Below are 20230 nucleotides of genomic sequence, written 5' to 3' on the forward strand. Positions count from 1 at the left end.
TAGAAATGCTTAGTAGTTCCGCCCAGAGCGAGGTCTGGCCTGGGGGGGGGTTAGCCGTCCATGCCTGCAGGCCCTGCTCCTCTCCCTCCTGTCGTGGTGTTCCCGGCTAACCAGCAGAAGGAGATGTTGTGCCTTGTGCATCTGCGGTTGACGTGGCAGGGCATCAGGCTGCCAGGTGCCCCTGGGAGCAGGCGCAGAGGGCTGCTCAGGGTGGGACGCTGCTAGTGGGGTTAGCACCAGTTGGCTCTGGGCGGTGGTGGGCTTCGGTCACGGTGGTTGGTGGCTCAGATGCTGGGTCGTCAGAGGCAGGGCAGAAGAGGGCTTTAACCTCTAGGGGTAAGGCAGCACTGGCACCTGGGTGTACGGTTAGCTGTGTTGTGTCATCTCAAGCCAGTGGATCCTGCCTACTGGAATGACAATGAGCATCTGTGTTCAAGTGGGACTTGGCTTCAAGAGGAGCCCAGGTGGCTGAAGGCACCTGATGATTGGAAAGGGGTGGGATTTCAGCCACTTCCCTCACGCAGGCTAAATATGAAGCGCTGCCTGCTCTATGAATAGCTGTTCCGAATTATCTTTCTAAATCACACTGCTTGCCTTGCAATCAGTGCGAATAGATCTCTGCGTTTCACTTGGGGAGCTGGCTGTTGTGTCGGTGAACTTTCAGTTTACAACAGACTTGCAGAGGGTTACATTGATCTCTGGCCAGAGATGATTACGCACTTAGGAAGCGTAGCTCCTTGGTACGAGGGTGTTTATTCTTAGTTAAGATGGATTACTTCCCGTTACAAGTGCATGCTTATCATGCTGGGGGTGTTAATGCTAATCATCCTTCATATTTGTAGCATAGTAATAGCTAGATAGTGTCCTGACGAGGTGATGTATTTAGTTCACTGACTCCTACAGAGCGAGGCACGTTCAAGGCTCACGTATTTTCAGAGGTACAGCTTGCTGGACCCAGCCTGGACGCACTAAGGCGGCTTGCATAGCTGTGTTCAGTTTTTCTGGCTCTCCTACCTGGAGAGTAGTGGTACGCTGCACAGCGCGCGGGTTTTGGGAAGCGGGAGCGACCAGCAGCTCGTGGGCTGCTCAGCTGCACGCAGGACCTTCGTGGCTCCTGTACTGAGAAACTCACACCTCATTTTGGGTCTTTATTAGAGAAATTACGTGAATCTTCAGCGATGTCTTCGGGAGTGGCTTCCAACATGTGCCAGTGGGACAGTTGCAGGTGAGTGAAATTAAAAAAAGGAACTGATACGGGCAGTGATTTTCAAATGGGCAAAACTGGGAGTAGTAGCTTGGGAGCATGGCCCTTAACTGTCCTAAGGGCTTGTCATGATGACTTGGAAGTCACTGGTAGTGTTCCTCGTGGGCAGGCAGGGAAAGGGTCACGCTCTGGAGCAAGGTCTTCGGCAAATAACAGTGAGGGTGCAGGTAGCTCCGCGGTGATCCCTTTGCCTGGCGTAAAACGAGCATATAGGCAAAAGCCTTACACAGGACTGCACGAGACCTGTGTGCCAGCTACAGAAGGTAGAGCGTGGGGAGGCTGTGACAGTGGCTGCCGCAGGATCCACCTGTATTGTTTTCCTGGTTTCCCACTGTTTCTCCAGGGTCTCGATACCAGTTTAATTTCTTGAGCAGTGACTGTGTCCACAGCTGCGCAGATCATCTTTGCTGCGTCTGAAGAAAAAGTGTAGTGAGAATAGGCAGTTCTGAACCCGGGTTATGGAAGGATCATGACACAGCTACTGTTGGTATTGCTGGGTGATTTAAAGCAAAAGTAAGGAACTTGAAAATCCTGCCAAAACTATTAAAGCCATTTTGTTTCCAGTCATTTATGAATCAGAGCCTGGAAAGTCACTCTTTTGATAGTGGTCAGGCAAGCACCTGTATGGCTGTATCCAGTATCAACTGCTTTGTACTGAAGGCACGCCTGAGGATACAAATTGAGTTGGTTTTTTCCCCATTAACAGTCATCCTTCCACTGTAGCAATAAGATATAGTAAAGTGCTCCTGTAGCAGCTGCTCCTCTGTCCCAAGGGACTGGAAAGCTGGTCTGGAAGCATGAGATGGATGACTGGTGATGGATGGATGGAGAATTTCATTCAGCAGTGCATTCTTCTGCCATCTTCACAGGCATTCAGCTGGGCTTTGGCATTATGGACCTGTTGAAGTTGGAGAAAAGTCTGCCTCGCATCTATACTAATACCATATATATTTTTTAATTAAGCTTGAATCTATGTACTTTTCGAGCAAAAGACCCATGTTTCCTTCCTTCAGCTGCAGTACTTGACAGTTCTGTCCTTCCCTGCTCCCTCCAAAAATCTCTGAGTCACTTTTCAAAAATTACAACCCATCGAATCCCTCAACAGTTTACAATGAGCTGGAATTCGTTGCATTAAATAATATCTGATGTTCTCATGTAGTTTTAGGGGGGGGAGTGTGTGACTGTTCTTTGCATGTGCTCAGTGCAAGTCAGCTATTGCAGGATGCCCGTCCTAGTTTAAGCATAGGACTCTGAAAACCTCTGAGCACTGATAATATATCTAGTATATAGCTATATGAAACGTTCTGCTGATACAAGAAATGATAATTTATAGTTTCTTCCATTACCTATGAATTTTTGACTGTGACGTGTATGAAACATCACAGTACGGTAACTGAGTTAAAGGGCAACCTGATTCTGCCCCTAGAAAGCTGCAACTGGCAATTATATGTAAGTGTATGTGGTTTGGATTGGAAAGTGGACGGAACACCGGAGAAAAGCTGTACTTGCCATTTGGTTTCTTTATTCTGTTGTGGATCCTGAAGACCAGGACCAGCAGAAGTCCCTCTCCAAGCTGCAAGAGCAAGTAGAGCAGTGGGAAGAAGTATGGGGGGCAATGATTTCTGGGGCAAAGGTGACCTTGAGGATAGTCGAACAAAGCTGTACGTTCTGGCAGCCAGTTTCCATGCACACTGTCTGCCTGCACCTGAAGGAGGAGAAGTTAAAATGGATCACAGATTTCATCTACTTTCAAACTTAAAAAGAGCCCTGCCCACCTTGCTGTTGCAATGCTTTGTGCATTTGCCTGTACGAAAAGCTGTTCTACCAGGAGTAATACTGGGATCCCTAGAAGGTTTGCCCTGAGCTCCCTTTGCAATGTGCAGGCAGTTCACATAGATGTGGGCTTTGTGCTTAATGGTATTTAGGGACCTTGTGTGTCCCGCTCTGGGCACTGCAGCTTCCCACAGAGAAGGAATCTGCTTTGGAGGTGAGGACTCCAAGATGTGAAGGTAAAAATGGTGAGGACTAGCAGGTTTCCTACCTGGATTAGGTAAGATGAAAAAGGTAAGGAGTGGGTTTTATATGCAAGGTTTCCATCCTGAATTCCTGGGGCTGCAGCTGAATGCACTGGTTTGGGGTAATTACCAGCTGAGGAAGAGTTGTGTTACTTTCGGTTTGGTCTTTGTTGGTATTCCCTAATTCTTTGTTGTTCTTTTCTGCTCTGCTTTGCATTCTCTTCTTCTCCCAGATTCATTACTGAAAGCAGAGGCTGGTAACATATGCTCAGCAGGTCACTGGTGACCTTAAATCAAAACCATCCATCAGATTGTTCAGTGAACTTGCGTAATGGACTTCCACCCCTTCCATGGTGATCAGGTACCTGTGTCAAAAACTGCTTCAGCTGCTCCTTCCCCCTCTGCTGAGCCAAGGAGAGGTTGAACTCATTTCTCTTCCCACTCAAGGTGTGGGCGTATTGACTTGGGACCAGCTTGCAGCATGTCTGCTCATACTCCTAGGGCCCATTTTGGGAGACCACAGTCAGTGTTTATCTTACAAAAGTACATCCTTGTTGGAACCCATGTTTTCACCACTGCTCCATAGACCAGCGCCATAACACCTCCCTGTTCCTGCTGGTGGCAGAGAGGGAGGGGAGGAACGTACTCGTCATTAAGCTTGAAGATCACGAAGAGAACATAGCCCAGCAGGAATCCAATAAAAGGCATCAAGGCAGAAGATCCCAGGAGGGATGGTGAGAAGACAACTGTGATACTGCTTCCCACATTGGCCACAGACAGAACGATTATCGCAGCAGATGACAGTAGAACCACAACCACCCCTGCGTAAAATAAAAGTGGTCAAGGCGTGGACAAGATAAAAATTCCCAGCAAAATTTGTTGGAAGTGGCTGCCCAGTTCCCTGTCCGTCACAGATGTAAGTATATACTGAGGGTGCCTAAGTGCCTGTCAGGGACGTAACTGTTAAAAGTAGACCTTAAATAACAATGTATTTTTCTGATCTATGGGCAAAATGACCTGTGCTGCCTCCACCACCGCTTGTTTCTCAGGCATTGCTATGTGTCTGCCTGTTCAAGTCCCTTTGCAGGTCTAGCATGACATCCCTCCTACCCAAAGCAGGTGGGGAGGAAACCACTTTACTCAGAGGTCGAGCTTGCTGACAGCAGGTATGGAAGGTGGTGGCTGCATTTTCAGATCATCTCACGGGAGCCTGGTGATTCAGCAGATGAAGGACCTGGGAATTTTGGGAGGCAGAATACGCAGCTCTCCTGCCTGTCTCTCCACTTTGGAGCCCGATTTGAATGGAGTTCCCCAAGTGTTTTTTAAAAGCAACTCTCTACCCCCTTCCTCTTTTGTAGAGAAGATAAATGGAAAGGTGGTGTTAGCAGAAAGGAACATGAACAAAGGGTCAGCTGGGCCAGTGTAGGTCACCTTATGCTATGCTTTTCAAGCTTCTTTTGAAACAGCCTAGTCATCACTACCCTGTGCTGGGTAGAGGAACTTTTGAAGAGCTCTGGTCCTCCTGCATCTACTCTAGTCTGACTCCTGGGTTCCCATGCTTCTAAGAGGTTAGTGATTCCTAATGTCACTTTATCAGGTCTGTTGCTGAGTCTTGGCACCTGTTTCTTGCCATGCTTGGTCCCAGTTTCTCTGAAGTGAAGCCTTAGTAGAAGAAACTATGAAGAACAGGTTTACAAAGTTGTTACAGCTCTCCCAGTACTGCTAGTGGAGCTCTTGAGTTAAGACAATGGTATAATTGGTCATCCAGATTTCCCTTTTGCTGTGTAAATCCCTGATGTACAATGGAGGCAAGGAGATGATTCCAGGCATGAGCACGTGCTTACTGATCTAGTGGCTTCTGCTGGATAGATGGAAGTACGCAGCAACTTTGTGATGTGGCTTTTGCCCTGTGCTAGACCTCTGAGAACAGTGGGGTGGGGTTTTGGGGGGTTTGGTTTGGTTTTGTTATTTTAAATCTGGTGGTCTGCTTTTGTTACAGCAGTAGTCAGGGATAGTGCCTATGAGGCTTATTAGTGCTTCTTGTAGCAAAAGAAAATGAAGTTAAAACTGAAGCCAACAACAGAGATCAAGGCAGGAATTTGCCTACAAAATTGTTTATCTTGAAAAGGTGGAGGACTTTGGGCAAATATTTTAATGATTAAAGTGGTGAAGTGGATGTCTTGAGTTCTGTCCTCATCCCTTTCATTGATTTGTGGTGTGCCTTAAAAAACTTAATATTTCTGTGCCTCTGATTTTTCAAACTTCCTTGAGGCCCTTGGTTGAAAGGCAGCTAGCACAGGATACTTCTTACCTTGATAGTAAAGCCAGTGTACTGTGGTTTCTGCACATTCAGGATGATGCTGATGGCACAGGGGATTAGCACCAGGACCAGGGAGGTGATTGTTCCTTTGTAGGGTACCTTGCCCTCCAAATCACCCTCACATAGTCCTCTCGAGTAAAGGTACAGAAGCAGAGGCATTAGTCCAATTGCCAGGACTGTTGAGCATGTGGTCATTACAATGCTGGGATGAAGAAAGGACTCTTCAGTAGAAGAATCAGACTTTTTTAATGAAATATGCTAATTTTTGTTACTAACCTGGACACCTGCTTTTAATATAAGACTTTGCCTCACTCTTTCCTAACCTGTCACTGAGGTTTTTCCCACCGCTACCAGGTTGTATGAGGATGTGATATGAATAGAGAGGGGAGGAAGATGATTCAAGCTCTGTAGCAGCTCAGAAAGGACCCTCGTTATGGGTGTAGTTCACACTTCAGAAATTCACAAGCGACAGAGAAAGTAGTACTTCATATTTTCCCCCAGATCTTGTTTTATTACTGGAGTTTGTTGATTGTGGGCTTCTGCTAGTTCAACATTTCTCACTGATGCAGCCTCTTCAGACAGTTTACACAACTATATGCTGCTATATGGATAGATATAGTAGGTATATACTACATGTACTGCTATGTGGAGGTAAAAAAGTTTCCCTGCACTCATCTCATCAAAAGCAGCATGCTGTGTGCTGCACAGAAAGGTACAAAATACCATTTTATTGTAAAAAAAGGGAAAAACTGGCTCATTGAGCAATATGGGTGCCTTAAAAATACTCTAGACTTAGTATTTCAGTCTTTGTCCAGCTTCTTGGGGATTGACAATGTTGATTAAGCTAGCTTCTGAATGAATCATATGACTGGATTTGCCTAGGCAATGAACATGTACTCGGCTTGCCTTTCCTGAGGTTCATGTCCCATCTTAGTGCCAGATATTGGAGAGGTTTTCCCCTGGGCAGCAGCCGCAGATGAGGATGGCCAGGGATTCTGTAGCACCCAGCGGGAAGAGCTTGCCCGATATGAATGCTGGCAAGGGCATGGTGCCGTGCTGAGCCATTGCAGCAATTGCCATGCCTTTGGGCTTCCTGAGGTGAGTTGTGATCTTGGCTGCCTCCATCAAACACCCCAGAGATACCATGATGATGAAGAGGACCACAATAAGGATTGCATCCTGGGCTTTGTCTGTGGCCTGCTGGCTGAATGCAGGTGGTGGTGCCACACTGGTCAAGGAGGTGCTCTGTGTGTGACCTGGGCTCCAAAGCTCTGGGCTCTGAAAAGCTTCCTTGGTCTTGTTCATCCTGCTGAAGGGTTTAGAGGTCCCTTCTTCTGTAAGTGGCTGGGAAGGTGAGGAAGGGATTGATTCAGAAGTCCAAATAACATGCAGTTAATGCAAGCAAAACATGAGTTCTCCTTCAGGTCACCACTCTTATTCAGCAGCTGTTGAAACAGAAATCCATCTTTGAGCAAACAGCGGGGAACCCCATTCACTTCAGTAATATGTTGTGCAGTTTTTGTAGTTTCTGCTCTGGTCCCCCACCTCTTCCTGCACCTGCTCTCGCCGTGAGAATGAGGACATAGCTGGTGAGAGCGAGAGGGACACTTGTTCAAAACTGGTAAAGATGGGCACTTCATACAAAGGAAAATGAACCAGAACAACTTTTATCCACAAGATACTGCTGAGGCCAATGCTTAAAAACATGGTGTATCCAGGGTACTTTTTTATAACCCTTGTTAAAAATATGCTTATGCTTCTGGCCATAAATTAATCTCTCAGTAGGAGGGCTAGGAAGAATCTTCCTCTATGGACAAGTAGTTTTTCTAGCAAACTCTTAGGGGCCTTCATGTCTCTTTTCCTGATGTGATAAGTCTGACGCTGTCTAAAAATTTCTGATTGCATACAAGAATGAATTCTCCAAGCCTCATCAGTATTGAAAATATTATTCCCTCCATAGCAATGAGGGGAGGTTCTGTGTGGCAGAAGCCTCAACCAACCTCTGCAGTGCAAAGCTGTGCTCACTGCAGCACAGCAGTGCTGCCTTCAGAGCCTGAGGTGCTCTGCATCGTGATCCAGCAAGCGGTGCAGGCATCACCCAAGCTCTCCAAGCAAAGCCAAATAAGCAGCTTTTACCCAGCCCGGACTGTAATCTGCCTTGTACTTTCAGTATAAGGCTGCACAGCACAACATGCACACAGAGCTCTGGTGTGCAGGGAAATGGGAGCTGGGTGGCTGGTGCTCATGCAGTAAGAGGGACCAGAGAGGTGGCTGAAGAAGACTGTTCCTCCAGCTGCTGCAGAGGTGACCTCTGCTCATCCCCCTGCTGCTCCCTGTCCCCTGGCTGTACAGGCGACGTGCTTCCCTGCATCTGTCATGCTGGGGAATAGCACGTTGCATGCCCTGTCCCCAGGTGCCACACTCCCTGATCCCTCTAAGTTTTGCCTTCATTTAAGGCATTTATTGCCTTAAGGTTGATCTGAGGCAACCCCTAGTTCCTGTGTGGGACTCTAGAAACATACAGGAGTGAGGACATTAAACTAGAGCAAAGAGAATGCCGTGACCTTGCATGCCTGTGAATACAGCTGTAGGAGCGGGTGAGATTACTCGCTGCTCCATCCTTTCCTGGCTGACCTTCATGAGTGATAGCAATCTTCAGTTCTTCTGTTTCAAGAAAATCTTTCCCTCTCAGCAAAATCTTGTCCTCTGCTTGCAGAATATAAAGCCTGGGTCTAAAAGAGTCTTGCAGATAGAGAAGTTGTTAATTGATAGCTGTGTTATAGGACTGCAGTGTTTTTTCTCTACTGCAGGACTGGGGAAGGGATTTTTAACGAGGGCGGTCTGCTGTAATATGGCTGAGCTCTAAACCCTTTGCAGAAGGGCATTATAATGCTGCAGTAGTTAGTTCATCACTCCTATTCATCTGAGAGTTCAACAGGTTCAACCTCTCCAGCCCCATTGTTCGGGAAACACCACTCGTGGCAGGTAGGAATGCTGGAGTTGTTCTTCCCCACTTGGCCTTACTTTGACTGGGAACTTTGTTTTCCAGGCTGGAAGCCAGGATGGAAAAGCACCGACAACAGGTCTGGAGCCCAGCGCGGGCATCCCTCGTCGGGCAGGGAGGAGCGGTGCCTGCAGAAGTGCAGGACAGAGCCTTGCCAGCAGCTCCCAGTGGCTCTGAGTGCCCATGCCTGTGGCTTCTTCTACACCATTGTGAGCACCACACCACCATGCTTGGGAACAAGGGCTCTTCCCTTGAGTCATGGGTGCTGCTTTGAGACCTCTCTGTCACTGTGGTGGCAAAGAGTACTGCCCAGCCTCGTTGCTTGGGCCCTGGCTAAGCAAGCAGGAGGAGGTGGCCTGCAGTACTGCATGCTTTTCATTTTTCCTTGGGCACCTGCAAGATTTCCAGGCACAAGTAAGGCATGCCCAACTAGCATGTGGGCAAGGCCCATATGAATTAGGAGAAAATGCAGGAGCAAAGCCCACAGCAATTCCTTCTGTCCCACCCTTCAGTTTTTTCTCCAGCAGATCCCCAGTCATCCTGAGGAAATGCTTGCTTTCACTGTGTTTGCCTTTTAGCTGTGTACTGAATTTTGTCAGGATATGTGAGAAAGTTCAAGTCAAACAATTCAGTGATTCTAAAGTGTCACTGCCTCGGCAGCACTCAGACCCCCTCTGGCAAGCTCAGTGCAGCTCTGGGTTTTAAAACAATGATGTTGTAATGCTCTCACCCTTTGTTTTTGCAGGGCTGTAGAAGAATGTTTCAACTACCCCAATAATTAAAAAAAGGCCTGCTAGTTGTTTGCTCTTCAAGCATTCCTGCTGGTTCCCAGTAGTTAACACAGGAAACGCCATGGGAACTAAGGGAGAGACTGGTTGAGAGAAGCAGAATAGATTAGGATCATTATTTCACCCTGGTTCATGCTGGGGATGCCCAGTTGTTTTGCACAGGCACTGGAGCTGGGGTATTGCATCGGACATGGCCAAAGAGACACATCTCAGCTCTAAAGCCACCGCTCATTGTGGTGGGACCTGGAACTGGGGAGGTGGGACCACTGAGGAGCGTGGCTGGAGGAAGGAGCAGGCTGCCATGCCAAGAGGCAGTGGAGCCCGGGGGGGTGCATGGGCATTCTGCTGGCAGCCTGCAATGGGCTGCTGCTGACCTGATGGCCACATCATCTACCTTGGTTCAGAGGAGGCTTTGGCCTCGGAGGCAAGCGAGCCCCTAGTTTCAGCCCTAGGCAAAGCATGCTTTTTCCTTCGTTTGACCACTTTCTGGGCTCGGTTCTTAAATGGTAAATTTCTAGATGGTCTTCAAATGGTCTCCTTTTTATCCCTTCAAACAGCTTTCCCCCAGTGCAAAGGCCTTTTGCCTGTGACCTTGCTCCGTGTAAAGCTAAGGAGCTTCATGAAAGGTCCTGCACAGCTCATGCCACTTGAGGGCAGTGGTTGCATGCCCAGAGCCTTGCTGCTCTCTGAGGGTAAAAGACCTCTTAAACCAACAAAGTCTCACTGTAGGAGCCATCACTTAGATCGTTTTTATTAAGTCAGGTGCTCCCAAATTCACAGATATGGTCTAATACAAAAGGCATCACTGGATGACTCATGTTTGTACATGAGGCATTAAAGGAGATATTTAAAAAAACCCCATATACAAATTTGCAGGCTTCCTGTTGGAGCTTGAAATGAGTTGTGTTGTGGAGTTTTCTTTTTTGAAGACACCAAAGGAATGAGTGTTTCATGCTTTCATAATGCAGCTTCATAAATTCACTGGTTAAATATGGAATGGCTCATATGCCCCTTTCACTTGTGGGGAGCTGAGGTCTAGTTTTCCAGTTTGCAGCTGGGATCATAATTTCTTCTGTGTCTTTCCAGAATTTAACATAACTTGAGCTCAGACTAGCTGTACTCAAAGGCCATACTTCATCAGACGTGCCCAAAAAGAGCAGTCATTACTTGATTCATGCCAGATTTCACACTATGTTGGCCTCCAATCCAAGACAGGATTTTGGCATCTGGTGCCCATATTTTGCTCAGGTAAGGTTTTTTCGTGTATGGTTATATGCTTGGCTAAACAATTTTCTCCTTTCTGTGTGCTTTTGAGGCAATTTGCCCACCACAGCCCTACCCACATGGTGGGCACTGTGCTGGAGTATCTGTCAGGGGGTTGAAGAGGGCGGGCTTCGTCAGGGACAATTATAACTTGCCATGACTTGTTCCAGCTGTGGCTCCCCCATGCCACATGTTTTTTTTCATTTCTGTCATCCTCTGAGGATGCAGCCCACTTAAATGGGATGTACCCCAATCAAAATCTAGGTCTGGTCTGCCCTGCCATGGGAAAAATGGTGTGTTTGGGGTGGTGGTTAGCTCTGCTTGTGTCCGAGCCCACTGCGATAGGGTCAGAAACAAGAACAAACTGAACTGTCTTGTCTTGAGAGGCAAACCGCTCACCACTTGGTGTGGAGCAGTCTGGGTACAAGCTGCCACGTACCATCGGTACCTGATGCCATGGTGATGGCCACACTCCCCTCTCCTCACCCCCCATGATGGGTGTCATCATGTTGCCATGCCAGCTCCATGCTGGGGATGGCTACCGGGCATGTCATGGGGAAGGGTCACATCTGGAGTGGGACAGGGTGAGGAGAGCTGGAAAGACTCCCCAGCCCTGCATGGTCCTGCTGGCTCCCTGCAGCAGGGCTGGAAGCCCTGCCATGATACCAGCAGCATGCCTTGGAGGCCTCCTACAGCCACCGGGATGTGCAGGAGATGGAAAGTAGTGCGATCTGCAGCTCCCTGCCCAGTTGTGTCTGCTGCGGCATCCCAGCATGGAAAGGGGCTGCATCCCGGCATGGATGGGGCCCCATCCCAGCACCCTGCAGCTGGGACCGCATGCCCCTGCCTTCTCCATGGCAGCCGTGCCCCATCCCCCACCATCAGGCATTTGTTGGCTCCCTGCCCTGGCAACACTACTCTGTTAGTGGTCCCAAGCACAGAGAGGAGCCAAAGTTGTTTATATTTATTCAAATCCCATTTAACATCCATCACGCTTAAAAATCCCATGACTATGCTCTTATACAATTTTGTCTGATAGGAAAATAATTTTGCAATTAAGCTGTGCCCAGAACAAATGATGTAAGAGCACTCCGTATGGGCTAAATTAGTGCCTGCTGAGACAGAGCGCCAGCATCTGTCTGGTTTAGTGACACTTATTTTAAACAACCACGGGAGGGGATAGTACACCCTCCTGTGATTTTTACTGATGCCTTCGTCTCAGCCAGAGACCCAGAGAGGACTCGGCAGTGTCAGCTGGAGCACACTCCAGTCAGTCAGCAGTGAAAAATGAGCTTACTCTCATGCCTCTTCTCCATTTTAGGGTGGTTGTTTTAAATTCGAGCTTGCTGGCCAGGTGGGCATTGCTTATGCCTTGAGCTGTGTGTGTAGCTCTGGAGAAAGGAAAGCTGCTGCTCCCAAGAGCGTGACTGAGGCACTTCAGCCATTGAGACCAACATTTCAATAGCTGGCCTCTTCCTCCTGACTTCTAGAGCATGGCTTTTCACCAGCACGGTGAAGTGCCAAAGGGCCTTGGTGGCAGGAAGGGGTCCTGTCCCACCTTTTCAGTGGTCTTTCTACCCTAATGGGTTTTACGTTACTCCAGACAGACCTCCACTTGTGGGGAAGAGTGATTTTTACAGTTAGCAAGCACAGGTTGCAGTGGATTTCTGACTGCTATGATCGCTGCTTGGTTTTCTCTAAAGAGCGCACAGCAGCCGGTGCAATGCGACAGTACGTGGGAGACCTCTGTTTTCCCTTGGTAGGGAGCAGTCTACAGAAAGGCCCCTGCTGACGGGAGGGGATTCTTGCACCGGTTGAGGGGAGCGCTGGGGGCACCCCACACTCCTGGATACAGAGAGTTGTTCTGGCTTTGACACCTGTGCCCACAGGAAGGGTGTCAGCATTGTGCTGAAGCAGGCTCACCTTGAGGGTGGATGGTTTTGGGGGGGAACTCCACAGAAAGAAGTGTGTTCACGTCCATGATGCTTATTTTTCCCTGTGGGAAAAGAGATAGTGTTTATTGTCTGTTGTAGTCACTTGTTAACTATTTAATTAGTGGGTCTAGTTAATCTTGACTGTTTCGTTTCATTAGGGACCAGATGTCAAAAACAGCTTCACAAAAATCTGATGGCTTCAGTTTCCTTGAAACGTTGGTAAAATGTTGTCAGCAGGCCAGCAGGACCTTCCTTAAGCCTGTATCTGGACTATATAGACTTCACTATTGCTCTTAGCTTTATGGGAGAAACAAGCCTTGTCTGCTGTTCTCATGACCTTTGCAGGGTGGTAACTATTCAGAAAATGCTGTGTTTTCTCTGGGTCAGGTGAGAAGGCTCTTTGGCGTGAGCTTGGGAGAGCTGATCTGGGTGGCAGAAGGTTCCCTAGTCCCTTGCCCAGCTTCCAGCTGCAGATGCCGTGCACCTGTGAAGGACAACTGCACCTTGAGCTGAGGTGAGCGTGCTTCATTTGCACACTTATATTTTAAATAATTTCATTGGGTATATTGTGCTCAAGTTCTACCTCCATAGCTTTAAATTGCTCCATCAGTGACATGAAGCTCTTCTTCCTACACGATGAATATGAAGATTTAATAAAGGAGATGGCTAGGAAAGTGGGAAGTAAGAAATAAGGTGATCAGGAATAGCCAAGGATTACTGAGAGATTCCAAGTCCCTTATGCAAACCCCAGGGGAGAACCAGGAGGTCTATGAAAAGGCAGACTCGTCACCCAGTCTTCACCCTCCTGTTGCTCCCCAAGCTCCCATCTGAAGGGCAGCCAAATTGCCTTATTTAGAAAGAGAAATTTCCATGTCAAGGAGGAGGCATGGAAACTACTGCCAGGGTTTAGTCTTAGCAATAAGCCCCCAGGTGACTGTGTGGGAGACCTCTCCAGTGGGCACAGAGCAGGAATGCCACTGAGCCACTCAACTTAGTGCCTGTGTACAAGGGCTCAGTGGGAGAGCTGGGCATTCCCTTGCAGCATGCATGTAGCACTGGAGGAGAGCATCCCATGCCCCTCAGTGCCTTTGCATGTGTTGGTGGGATGCCAGCAAAACCCAGGTCCTGACATGGCTCTGGAGACCTTCCTCGAGGTGCTGAGACAATGCTCCTGCCAGCAACCAAGCAGCTTTAGCTGCCTGGAAACTTTAATCCTCATGGGCAAATCAATTAGTGTAAATAATCTGTCGACATGATGACCCCCATATCACAACTCTGTTGTGATGCCCTCAGCCACCATCCTTCCCAGAATGAGGAGGAAAAATCTATCTTTTGGAAAACAAAATATAGTTTGAGTAATGCAGTCCCAAAGAGAGCTATGTTTAAGTGCATACCTGACTTTGTAGGACCCAGCTGACGCTCTGGAGTTACAGGGCTATTAAGGAGGGAAACAGTGCTGTGCCTGTGGAGCCTGGTTCTTGTCTGCTCCTTCAGCATCCTTGCATCACTGACTGTGGAGCCTGGAAATGATCTTGTCTCTCTTCCTTTCGTAGTTACTCACAGACTTTGCAGGAAAGCTGTAGATTTTTTGTATTAGAAGATCAGACACCTCTCTCTCCCATAGGTGCGTTAGGAGCTTCAAGAAGAGGGCGTGTTAGCTTGCTTAGCAGCCAAGAGCTCCCTGAGAGGCAGAAATGGCTGCAGGAGCTGCATGGCACCTGTTCATGAGGCTCAGGACCAAGAAAGCCATTGAGCGGATGGCTGGGGTCAGTCTAGGTCTTGCATCCTGCTTTACCACAGTCTACCGTGTGGGGAAAGTAGTAGCGAAAGCTCCTGAAGCGATCCGAGCTTAATAAGAGATGAGCATAGTATGTTGTAGCTACAGACAGGTTTTCTTTTAAGCCTGCTTTGATTCTCAGCACTCTCAAAAAGGCTGGTGTGAAAGCACGGCTCCTGTAGCCCACCAGGGCACCCCGAGAGTGCGAGTCTGAGGCATCGTCCCGAGCAGGCATGGGGGGACAGCAAGGCTTCACCAAGGCAGTGATGCAGCTGAGGTGGGGCACCTGAAACCATGTCCTAAGGGATGTTTGAAGCCTGGCTGCCTCAGGCTCAGTCCTGGGCTCTTGGCTAAGCTCTCGTGTGATCCACAATCAATCAGTGGAATAATCCTAAATAAATATCTGGGTGTAAAGCAGTACTTGGATATGGTCACCTGTTTGTTTACAGGGCAGGCTCTGTGAGTGCCCAGTGATGTGGGTATGCCACTGCTTTTTAGTTTGGATTTGGGGGGGATCTTTGCTTTTTTCCCCCCCCACTTATTTTATTCCCTTTTTCTTCAACTGGCAGCCCTTGTGATGGGACCCTGATTCAAACTGAAGAGGCAGGACATGCAGAGGTTATGGTGTTCGCTTGCAAGGGAAGAGGGATGAACCTATTTCCTTGCTTAGCCCTGCTGTAGGACACAGGCAGGCAAATTTCTGCCTCTCTTCCACCTCTGCAGGCAGGGTTTGAAGGCACGTTTTCCTTCCTGGTGGCATGGTGAGGGTAAAGACCCTGGAGGATGGAAGATGTGGTACTGGGCTACACCATGCCTTGATGCAACGCTGGGAAGGCTGGAAGCCTGGTGTGATGGGCTCTAGGTGCAACATTTTGTCTGATGGGGGCTCAGGGTCCCCAGCACCCTGAGAGCTGGTATCTGACATCCTGCTAAAGTCCTGTTGCCTCCTGCCTGAACTGAGCCATTGGCTTTTCTGCATGGTGCAGGTGGGCCACGAAAAGTTCAAGAGTTGTGTTGAAAAACTTTTGCTTATTTGTTTTCTTTACTATCTGCCTTCACCTTTTGCAGCTCTTTAGGCCCACATGGGCTGAGCTCTGCCTAGAGCAGCACCTCTGGGGGCTGGATCCTCGTCTGGGAACCAAATGTATTCCTTGTCCTCCCAGATGTTTTGCCGAGTTTCTGGGCTGGTGGAAACCTCATGGCTTTGAGTTCCACAGATGAATTAGGCACCTTGTCTTTTGGTTATTGGCATTCCTGTGGTCAGCCCCTGAGCTCAGGCTTCTCCAAGCACCCAGACAATGGCAAGCCAAGCCCAGCAGTGCAATGCTTTTGTCTTGCTTTAATTAGAGTAGGACGCAATTATTAGTGGCATGTTTTTATTTCCATTTGTTCATTCTGACAGCAACTAAAGGAAGCCATTATCTCTACAAGAGGATGTTTCAGCAAGTGTTACAGTAAATAAAGCTAATAGGATCAGTGCGAAAGAGAGTATCACGTTCTCTTACAGGCAGCAATCGATAATCAGGTTGTTAAAGCCAGATCCTTTCAAGAGGCACAATATTGAGTCGGCACTCAGATCAGCCTTTAATCTTGGAGGGTCACTAAGCTCTTTACAGGCTGATTTGTTTATCACAGTTGATCTGCCCTGTAACACAGGTAACCCTGTAAAGACATATGGCAGTTCTTTCAGTGCTTTTGGAGATGAAGAAAATAAGTTGGATGGTCCCCACCTGGCTCTTTTGGGTAATAAGTTTCTGTATGGACCAGGCTAAAGATGGAAGGTCGGGTCTGGGTTTGGCCTGGGATAATGTTTCCCGACCTTTCCCACTCTATGAACAGCAGCAACCCAGAGCACACAACACACTCTTGGAAACTGTGTGCTCCTCTGGTCCCCTTAGCCTGGGACAGCAGCGTCGGTTTTAACTTATCTTCAGCCCTTGGCTGCAAGAAACATTGTTCTTGGAGGCAAAATGTCACTGAAGACCTGCTCTTCACACTGGCAAATAAAGTAGTTAAGCAACGTGATGTTTGTTAAAACAGCAAAATATCTTCTGAAAGTGTTTTTGCACAACACAGGAGAAAAATGATAAGACACACATATACTGCAGGGTGTTCATTCTTGAGATCTCCAATATTTCCTATATCCTATTTCAGCGTAAGTCCTTTGATCTTTGCTGTTTGCCCCAAAGCTGTGGGCATTAGGTGAGTTTCTCAACTTTATTTTATAATAAAAATGTAGAAGTTTGTAGCCCTCAGGGATTTGGAGAAAAGTTTGAAAATGCGATCATAAAGTTCAAGAAACCAGAGTGCAATTAGGAAAAGCTCAAACGTTTATAATTTTCTTTAAAAACAAGAACAAAAACCCTTGTGATTTTTAAGCCATGATTCTCTGGAGCCTGATGCATAATTTTTGACTATGTGGGGTTGGCACTGCTGGAAAGGATGCTTTTCTCTGCCCAGACCATGTTTTTCTACTGGGAATTTTATTTACCAGCTACTTTAACCATTTCTGCCCCTCTTTCTTGGTTAGCCTCTTCTGCAGCTGGCAGCGGCTGAGGAGCCCTCTCCATCTCTGAGGGCTTGGAAGGGCAGCTGCAGACACTGGCGGCAGCGGCCGGGATCACCCCAGCAGCAGATGCCGAGCTGCCCTGCGTGGGTGCGTTTGGCCACATGCTTCAGACCTGCCAGGCAGCAAAACCTCCCCAAGGCCTTGAAACCCGCTGTCTTGGCAGGGAAGGGCCTGGGGAGCTAACCGGGACAGCAGCACCCCTTTTCCCCTGCTCAGTCACAGCCAGAGTGTGCAGCTCCTCCTCCGCAAACCGACAGCTTTGCTTGGAGGATTATCTCCAGCCTGCAAAACTTGCTGGAGGGATGTGATCTCCCCAGAGGGCTCATAAAGGAAAGGAGCTCTTTCCCTGGGGGACTTGGTTGGACGACATGGTGGCTCCTGCAAGCGGGGCCCCAGTGTGACCCTGCTCTCAGCAGGGCATGGAAAGGCATGGTGCCTTCCTGAAAATTCTGCAGGGATGCGGCGACAGCGCTGGTCTCTTCCATCTGCTTCTCCCTCCCCGAGCTGCCCTCCCTCAGGCACTGCTCTTTCATATTTTTAGAAAGCGCGGTTTATGTTTTTCAGCGCTAGCTTTGCACGTCAGCAGCCACTGCATAACGAACTCTCAGGGGCCCGTCTATTTTGCAAGCACGGGTTATACCCTGTGACAGTGTTATCCACCACGTCGTCATGAGCACCCTGGGCTTTAGCTGACTCAAAATGGCAGCCTATTGTTCGGTGTCCCAAGCCCTGCTTGAAACCAGGTCCCCGCTGGACCTGTTTTAATAGCTATGCCAGGCTCTTTGCTGTAGGGGCACGGCCCAGCACGGCCTTTGCAGAATGACGCCTGCCAATAGGGAGATAAGCTTCAGCCTGCTTGATCAAAGATAGTTTTGAACTAAAAAACCAAAATATCATTTCTCTGGATGGAGGACGGCAACGATGAGCAGGGCTTTGTTCTGCAACGTATAGGATGATCGTGGAGACCGGGGGACGCATTCATCAGCTTTTATCAGAGAAGGTAGCAAGATCAGTAGAAAAGTGCAGTGGGTACAGCCTAGCTGGGCAAGGCCAGGATCTCCTCCCTCACTGGCCAGACTTGGGGACTCTGACAGCTCTCCTTAGAAATTATTTTGTTCCACCTCCCCCTGGCCCCACTGTGTGTACCCATATTAACATTGTGTACCCATCATTTCCCACAAAAATAGCGTATTACAGGGAGCTTGCTTCTCCACCCACTTCTTGTAAGAACCTGTGAGTCATGTGGCCGCTGAGGAACACCCTTAGCTAACCTGTACCATCTCCAAATATGCTTTCAGGGCTTTGAATGTTTTCACATTTTCCTAGCTGGGCTAAGCGCCCTTCCAAATCGTCAGCCTGACACCACCCATGCTGATTTATGTTCCCTGAGAAATGCAATTGTAACTATTTCCATTAAGAGAGCCCTCAAACCCATAAATGGCACCAAAGTTGTGAAGAATGCCCCAGTCAGTGACTGCAATGCCCCTGGCTCCCTAAAAATTGCCCATTATGTTTTCCTGAGTTTGGCTGTATCTGGTGCTTTAGCTAAATGGTGTTTTTGCTTCCAGCACGTGCACGTGTGCGTGGCACACTACCTGCTTATGCTGATGTGGTGGCTACAATTTCCCATTCTACCACAACTACTTCCTCCCGCTAAGGCTTCTCCCCAGGTAAGTGTCTCTTTTGGTTTGCCCCGTTCCTTCCTATATTCACTCATCCACTTTGAAAACATGCTCTCCAGAGCCCAGGATATTATTGGTATTTATTCTGGGCTTGATCAGGGTTTTGCTAGCAAAGAGGGCACAATTCTTGCATGATTCCTAGGACAACACACTTTATTTCAGGCGTAAGCACACCCTAGCTCACACTTAGTATGTGCAAGCCGCTGTGTAGCACTGCATTCACCTATGGAGGTATAGAAAGGGTAATGATAATGTTGCCCAGAAGGCTAACACATCAAAGGGCAAGGAGCAGTTAAAATGTATTACGAGCTGTTGGCAGTGATTGTGGGGGGTATTTGTGTACTGCTGGTTTGGATGGCCTGAGTAAATGAAAACCCTCTGGATTAATTGGTACACCAAAGAGTTTTGGAGGAAAATGGAGGCTGATGGAAAATGACAAACAAGGGAAAATACAGATAGCTGGGTCTGCTGACCTACAGCGGGGCGCTGCTGATTAACTTGCAGCTCCCTACTGTGCCCTGGGAAGCCGAGCAAAGCTGGGGGTGCCCCACCAGCAGCTCACCCAGTGCTTCGATGGGAGCGGGCTGAGCCCCACGGGCAGCATCTGCAGTGCTGCTATTCCAGCACAGCCAAGCGGGTAGTTAGAGGTGAGACTTACCAGGTGTCTTGTGACACCTGGACACCACAGGACAAGAGTTTAATTATTTTTAATGATGTGGGGGCTGGGGGAGGGAGGGGAGGCCGTGTGGTGCCTGGTGTCACAGAGCAACTGAAGCTGGGAACTTCAAGACTGATTTGCAGAGAGACCACTGGCTGAATCGAATGACGACCAACATGGGGAGTATTGAATGATATGATCCCATCTTTTACTAGGTTACCCATATTCCAACTATTATTATGTGTTTTATTACTAATGCTTCAATATACACAAACTGTATCTAACCTAAGCTTTACAGTGACAGCCATACAAATGCCAATCATACCATTTCATTCACATGCTAATTGACCGGCTGGAGCAGAACCGCCACCTCTCAACACAGCATGGCCACACCAGGTAAGTTGTGCCCGTGCAGACCACCCAACTGGTGATCGGGGCAGGATACCGGTGCTAACGACAGTGAGCAACTGCCATTGACCTGGGGGTCTTTCACCTGTCCACACTTGGTTCCAAGGGCAGAGGGTCCTTGTCTTCTCTCTGATCAGTAATTGGGTTCGCCAGTGTGTTTCCAGAATAATATCCTACCATGACCTGTGCTTGTATCAGTGATCTCTCATCTAGACATCACATGTGTCATCCCTTTGGGTATTTCCTCAATCCTCCTGCCACGATCTTACCTAGTTGTTGCTGACTCTGCTAGATCACACTTTTCCACTGTTAGTCTTAACTAGACACCTCACAGCCTGGGTGGTTTCCTATTCTGTTATACCAGTTCCCCTGCAGCTCAACAGTTCACTTCATTCCTGCACCCACCACCTTAACTCCATGCTTCACATATTTGTGTCTTGCAGAGTTTAGGAAACCTTGACGTAGGAAGAAAAGCACAGAAGGCGGTGTGCTTCTGGTCCCCTGGTGATTTTAAAGCTCTCTTTCTCCTTGGTTTTTCTGTTCAGCGC

At 48.3% G+C, this 20230-nt stretch overlaps 1 protein-coding gene across 1 annotated transcript; it reads right to left on the reverse strand.

Moving 5' to 3' along the window:
- Positions 1 to 205: 205 nt before the first annotated feature.
- Positions 206 to 6904, reverse strand: SLC10A1 (solute carrier family 10 member 1). Its single transcript, XM_064462238.1, is given in 6 exon segments — positions 206 to 330; positions 2774 to 2872; positions 2875 to 2969; positions 3926 to 4104; positions 5591 to 5818; positions 6497 to 6904. Coding segments are annotated over 6 exon segments (1134 nt in total).
- Positions 6905 to 20230: the final 13326 nt, after the last annotated feature.

The sequence above is a fragment of the Phalacrocorax carbo genome, chromosome 10, assembly GCF_963921805.1.
Source record: "Phalacrocorax carbo chromosome 10, bPhaCar2.1, whole genome shotgun sequence".
Lineage (NCBI taxonomy): Eukaryota > Metazoa > Chordata > Aves > Suliformes > Phalacrocoracidae > Phalacrocorax > Phalacrocorax carbo.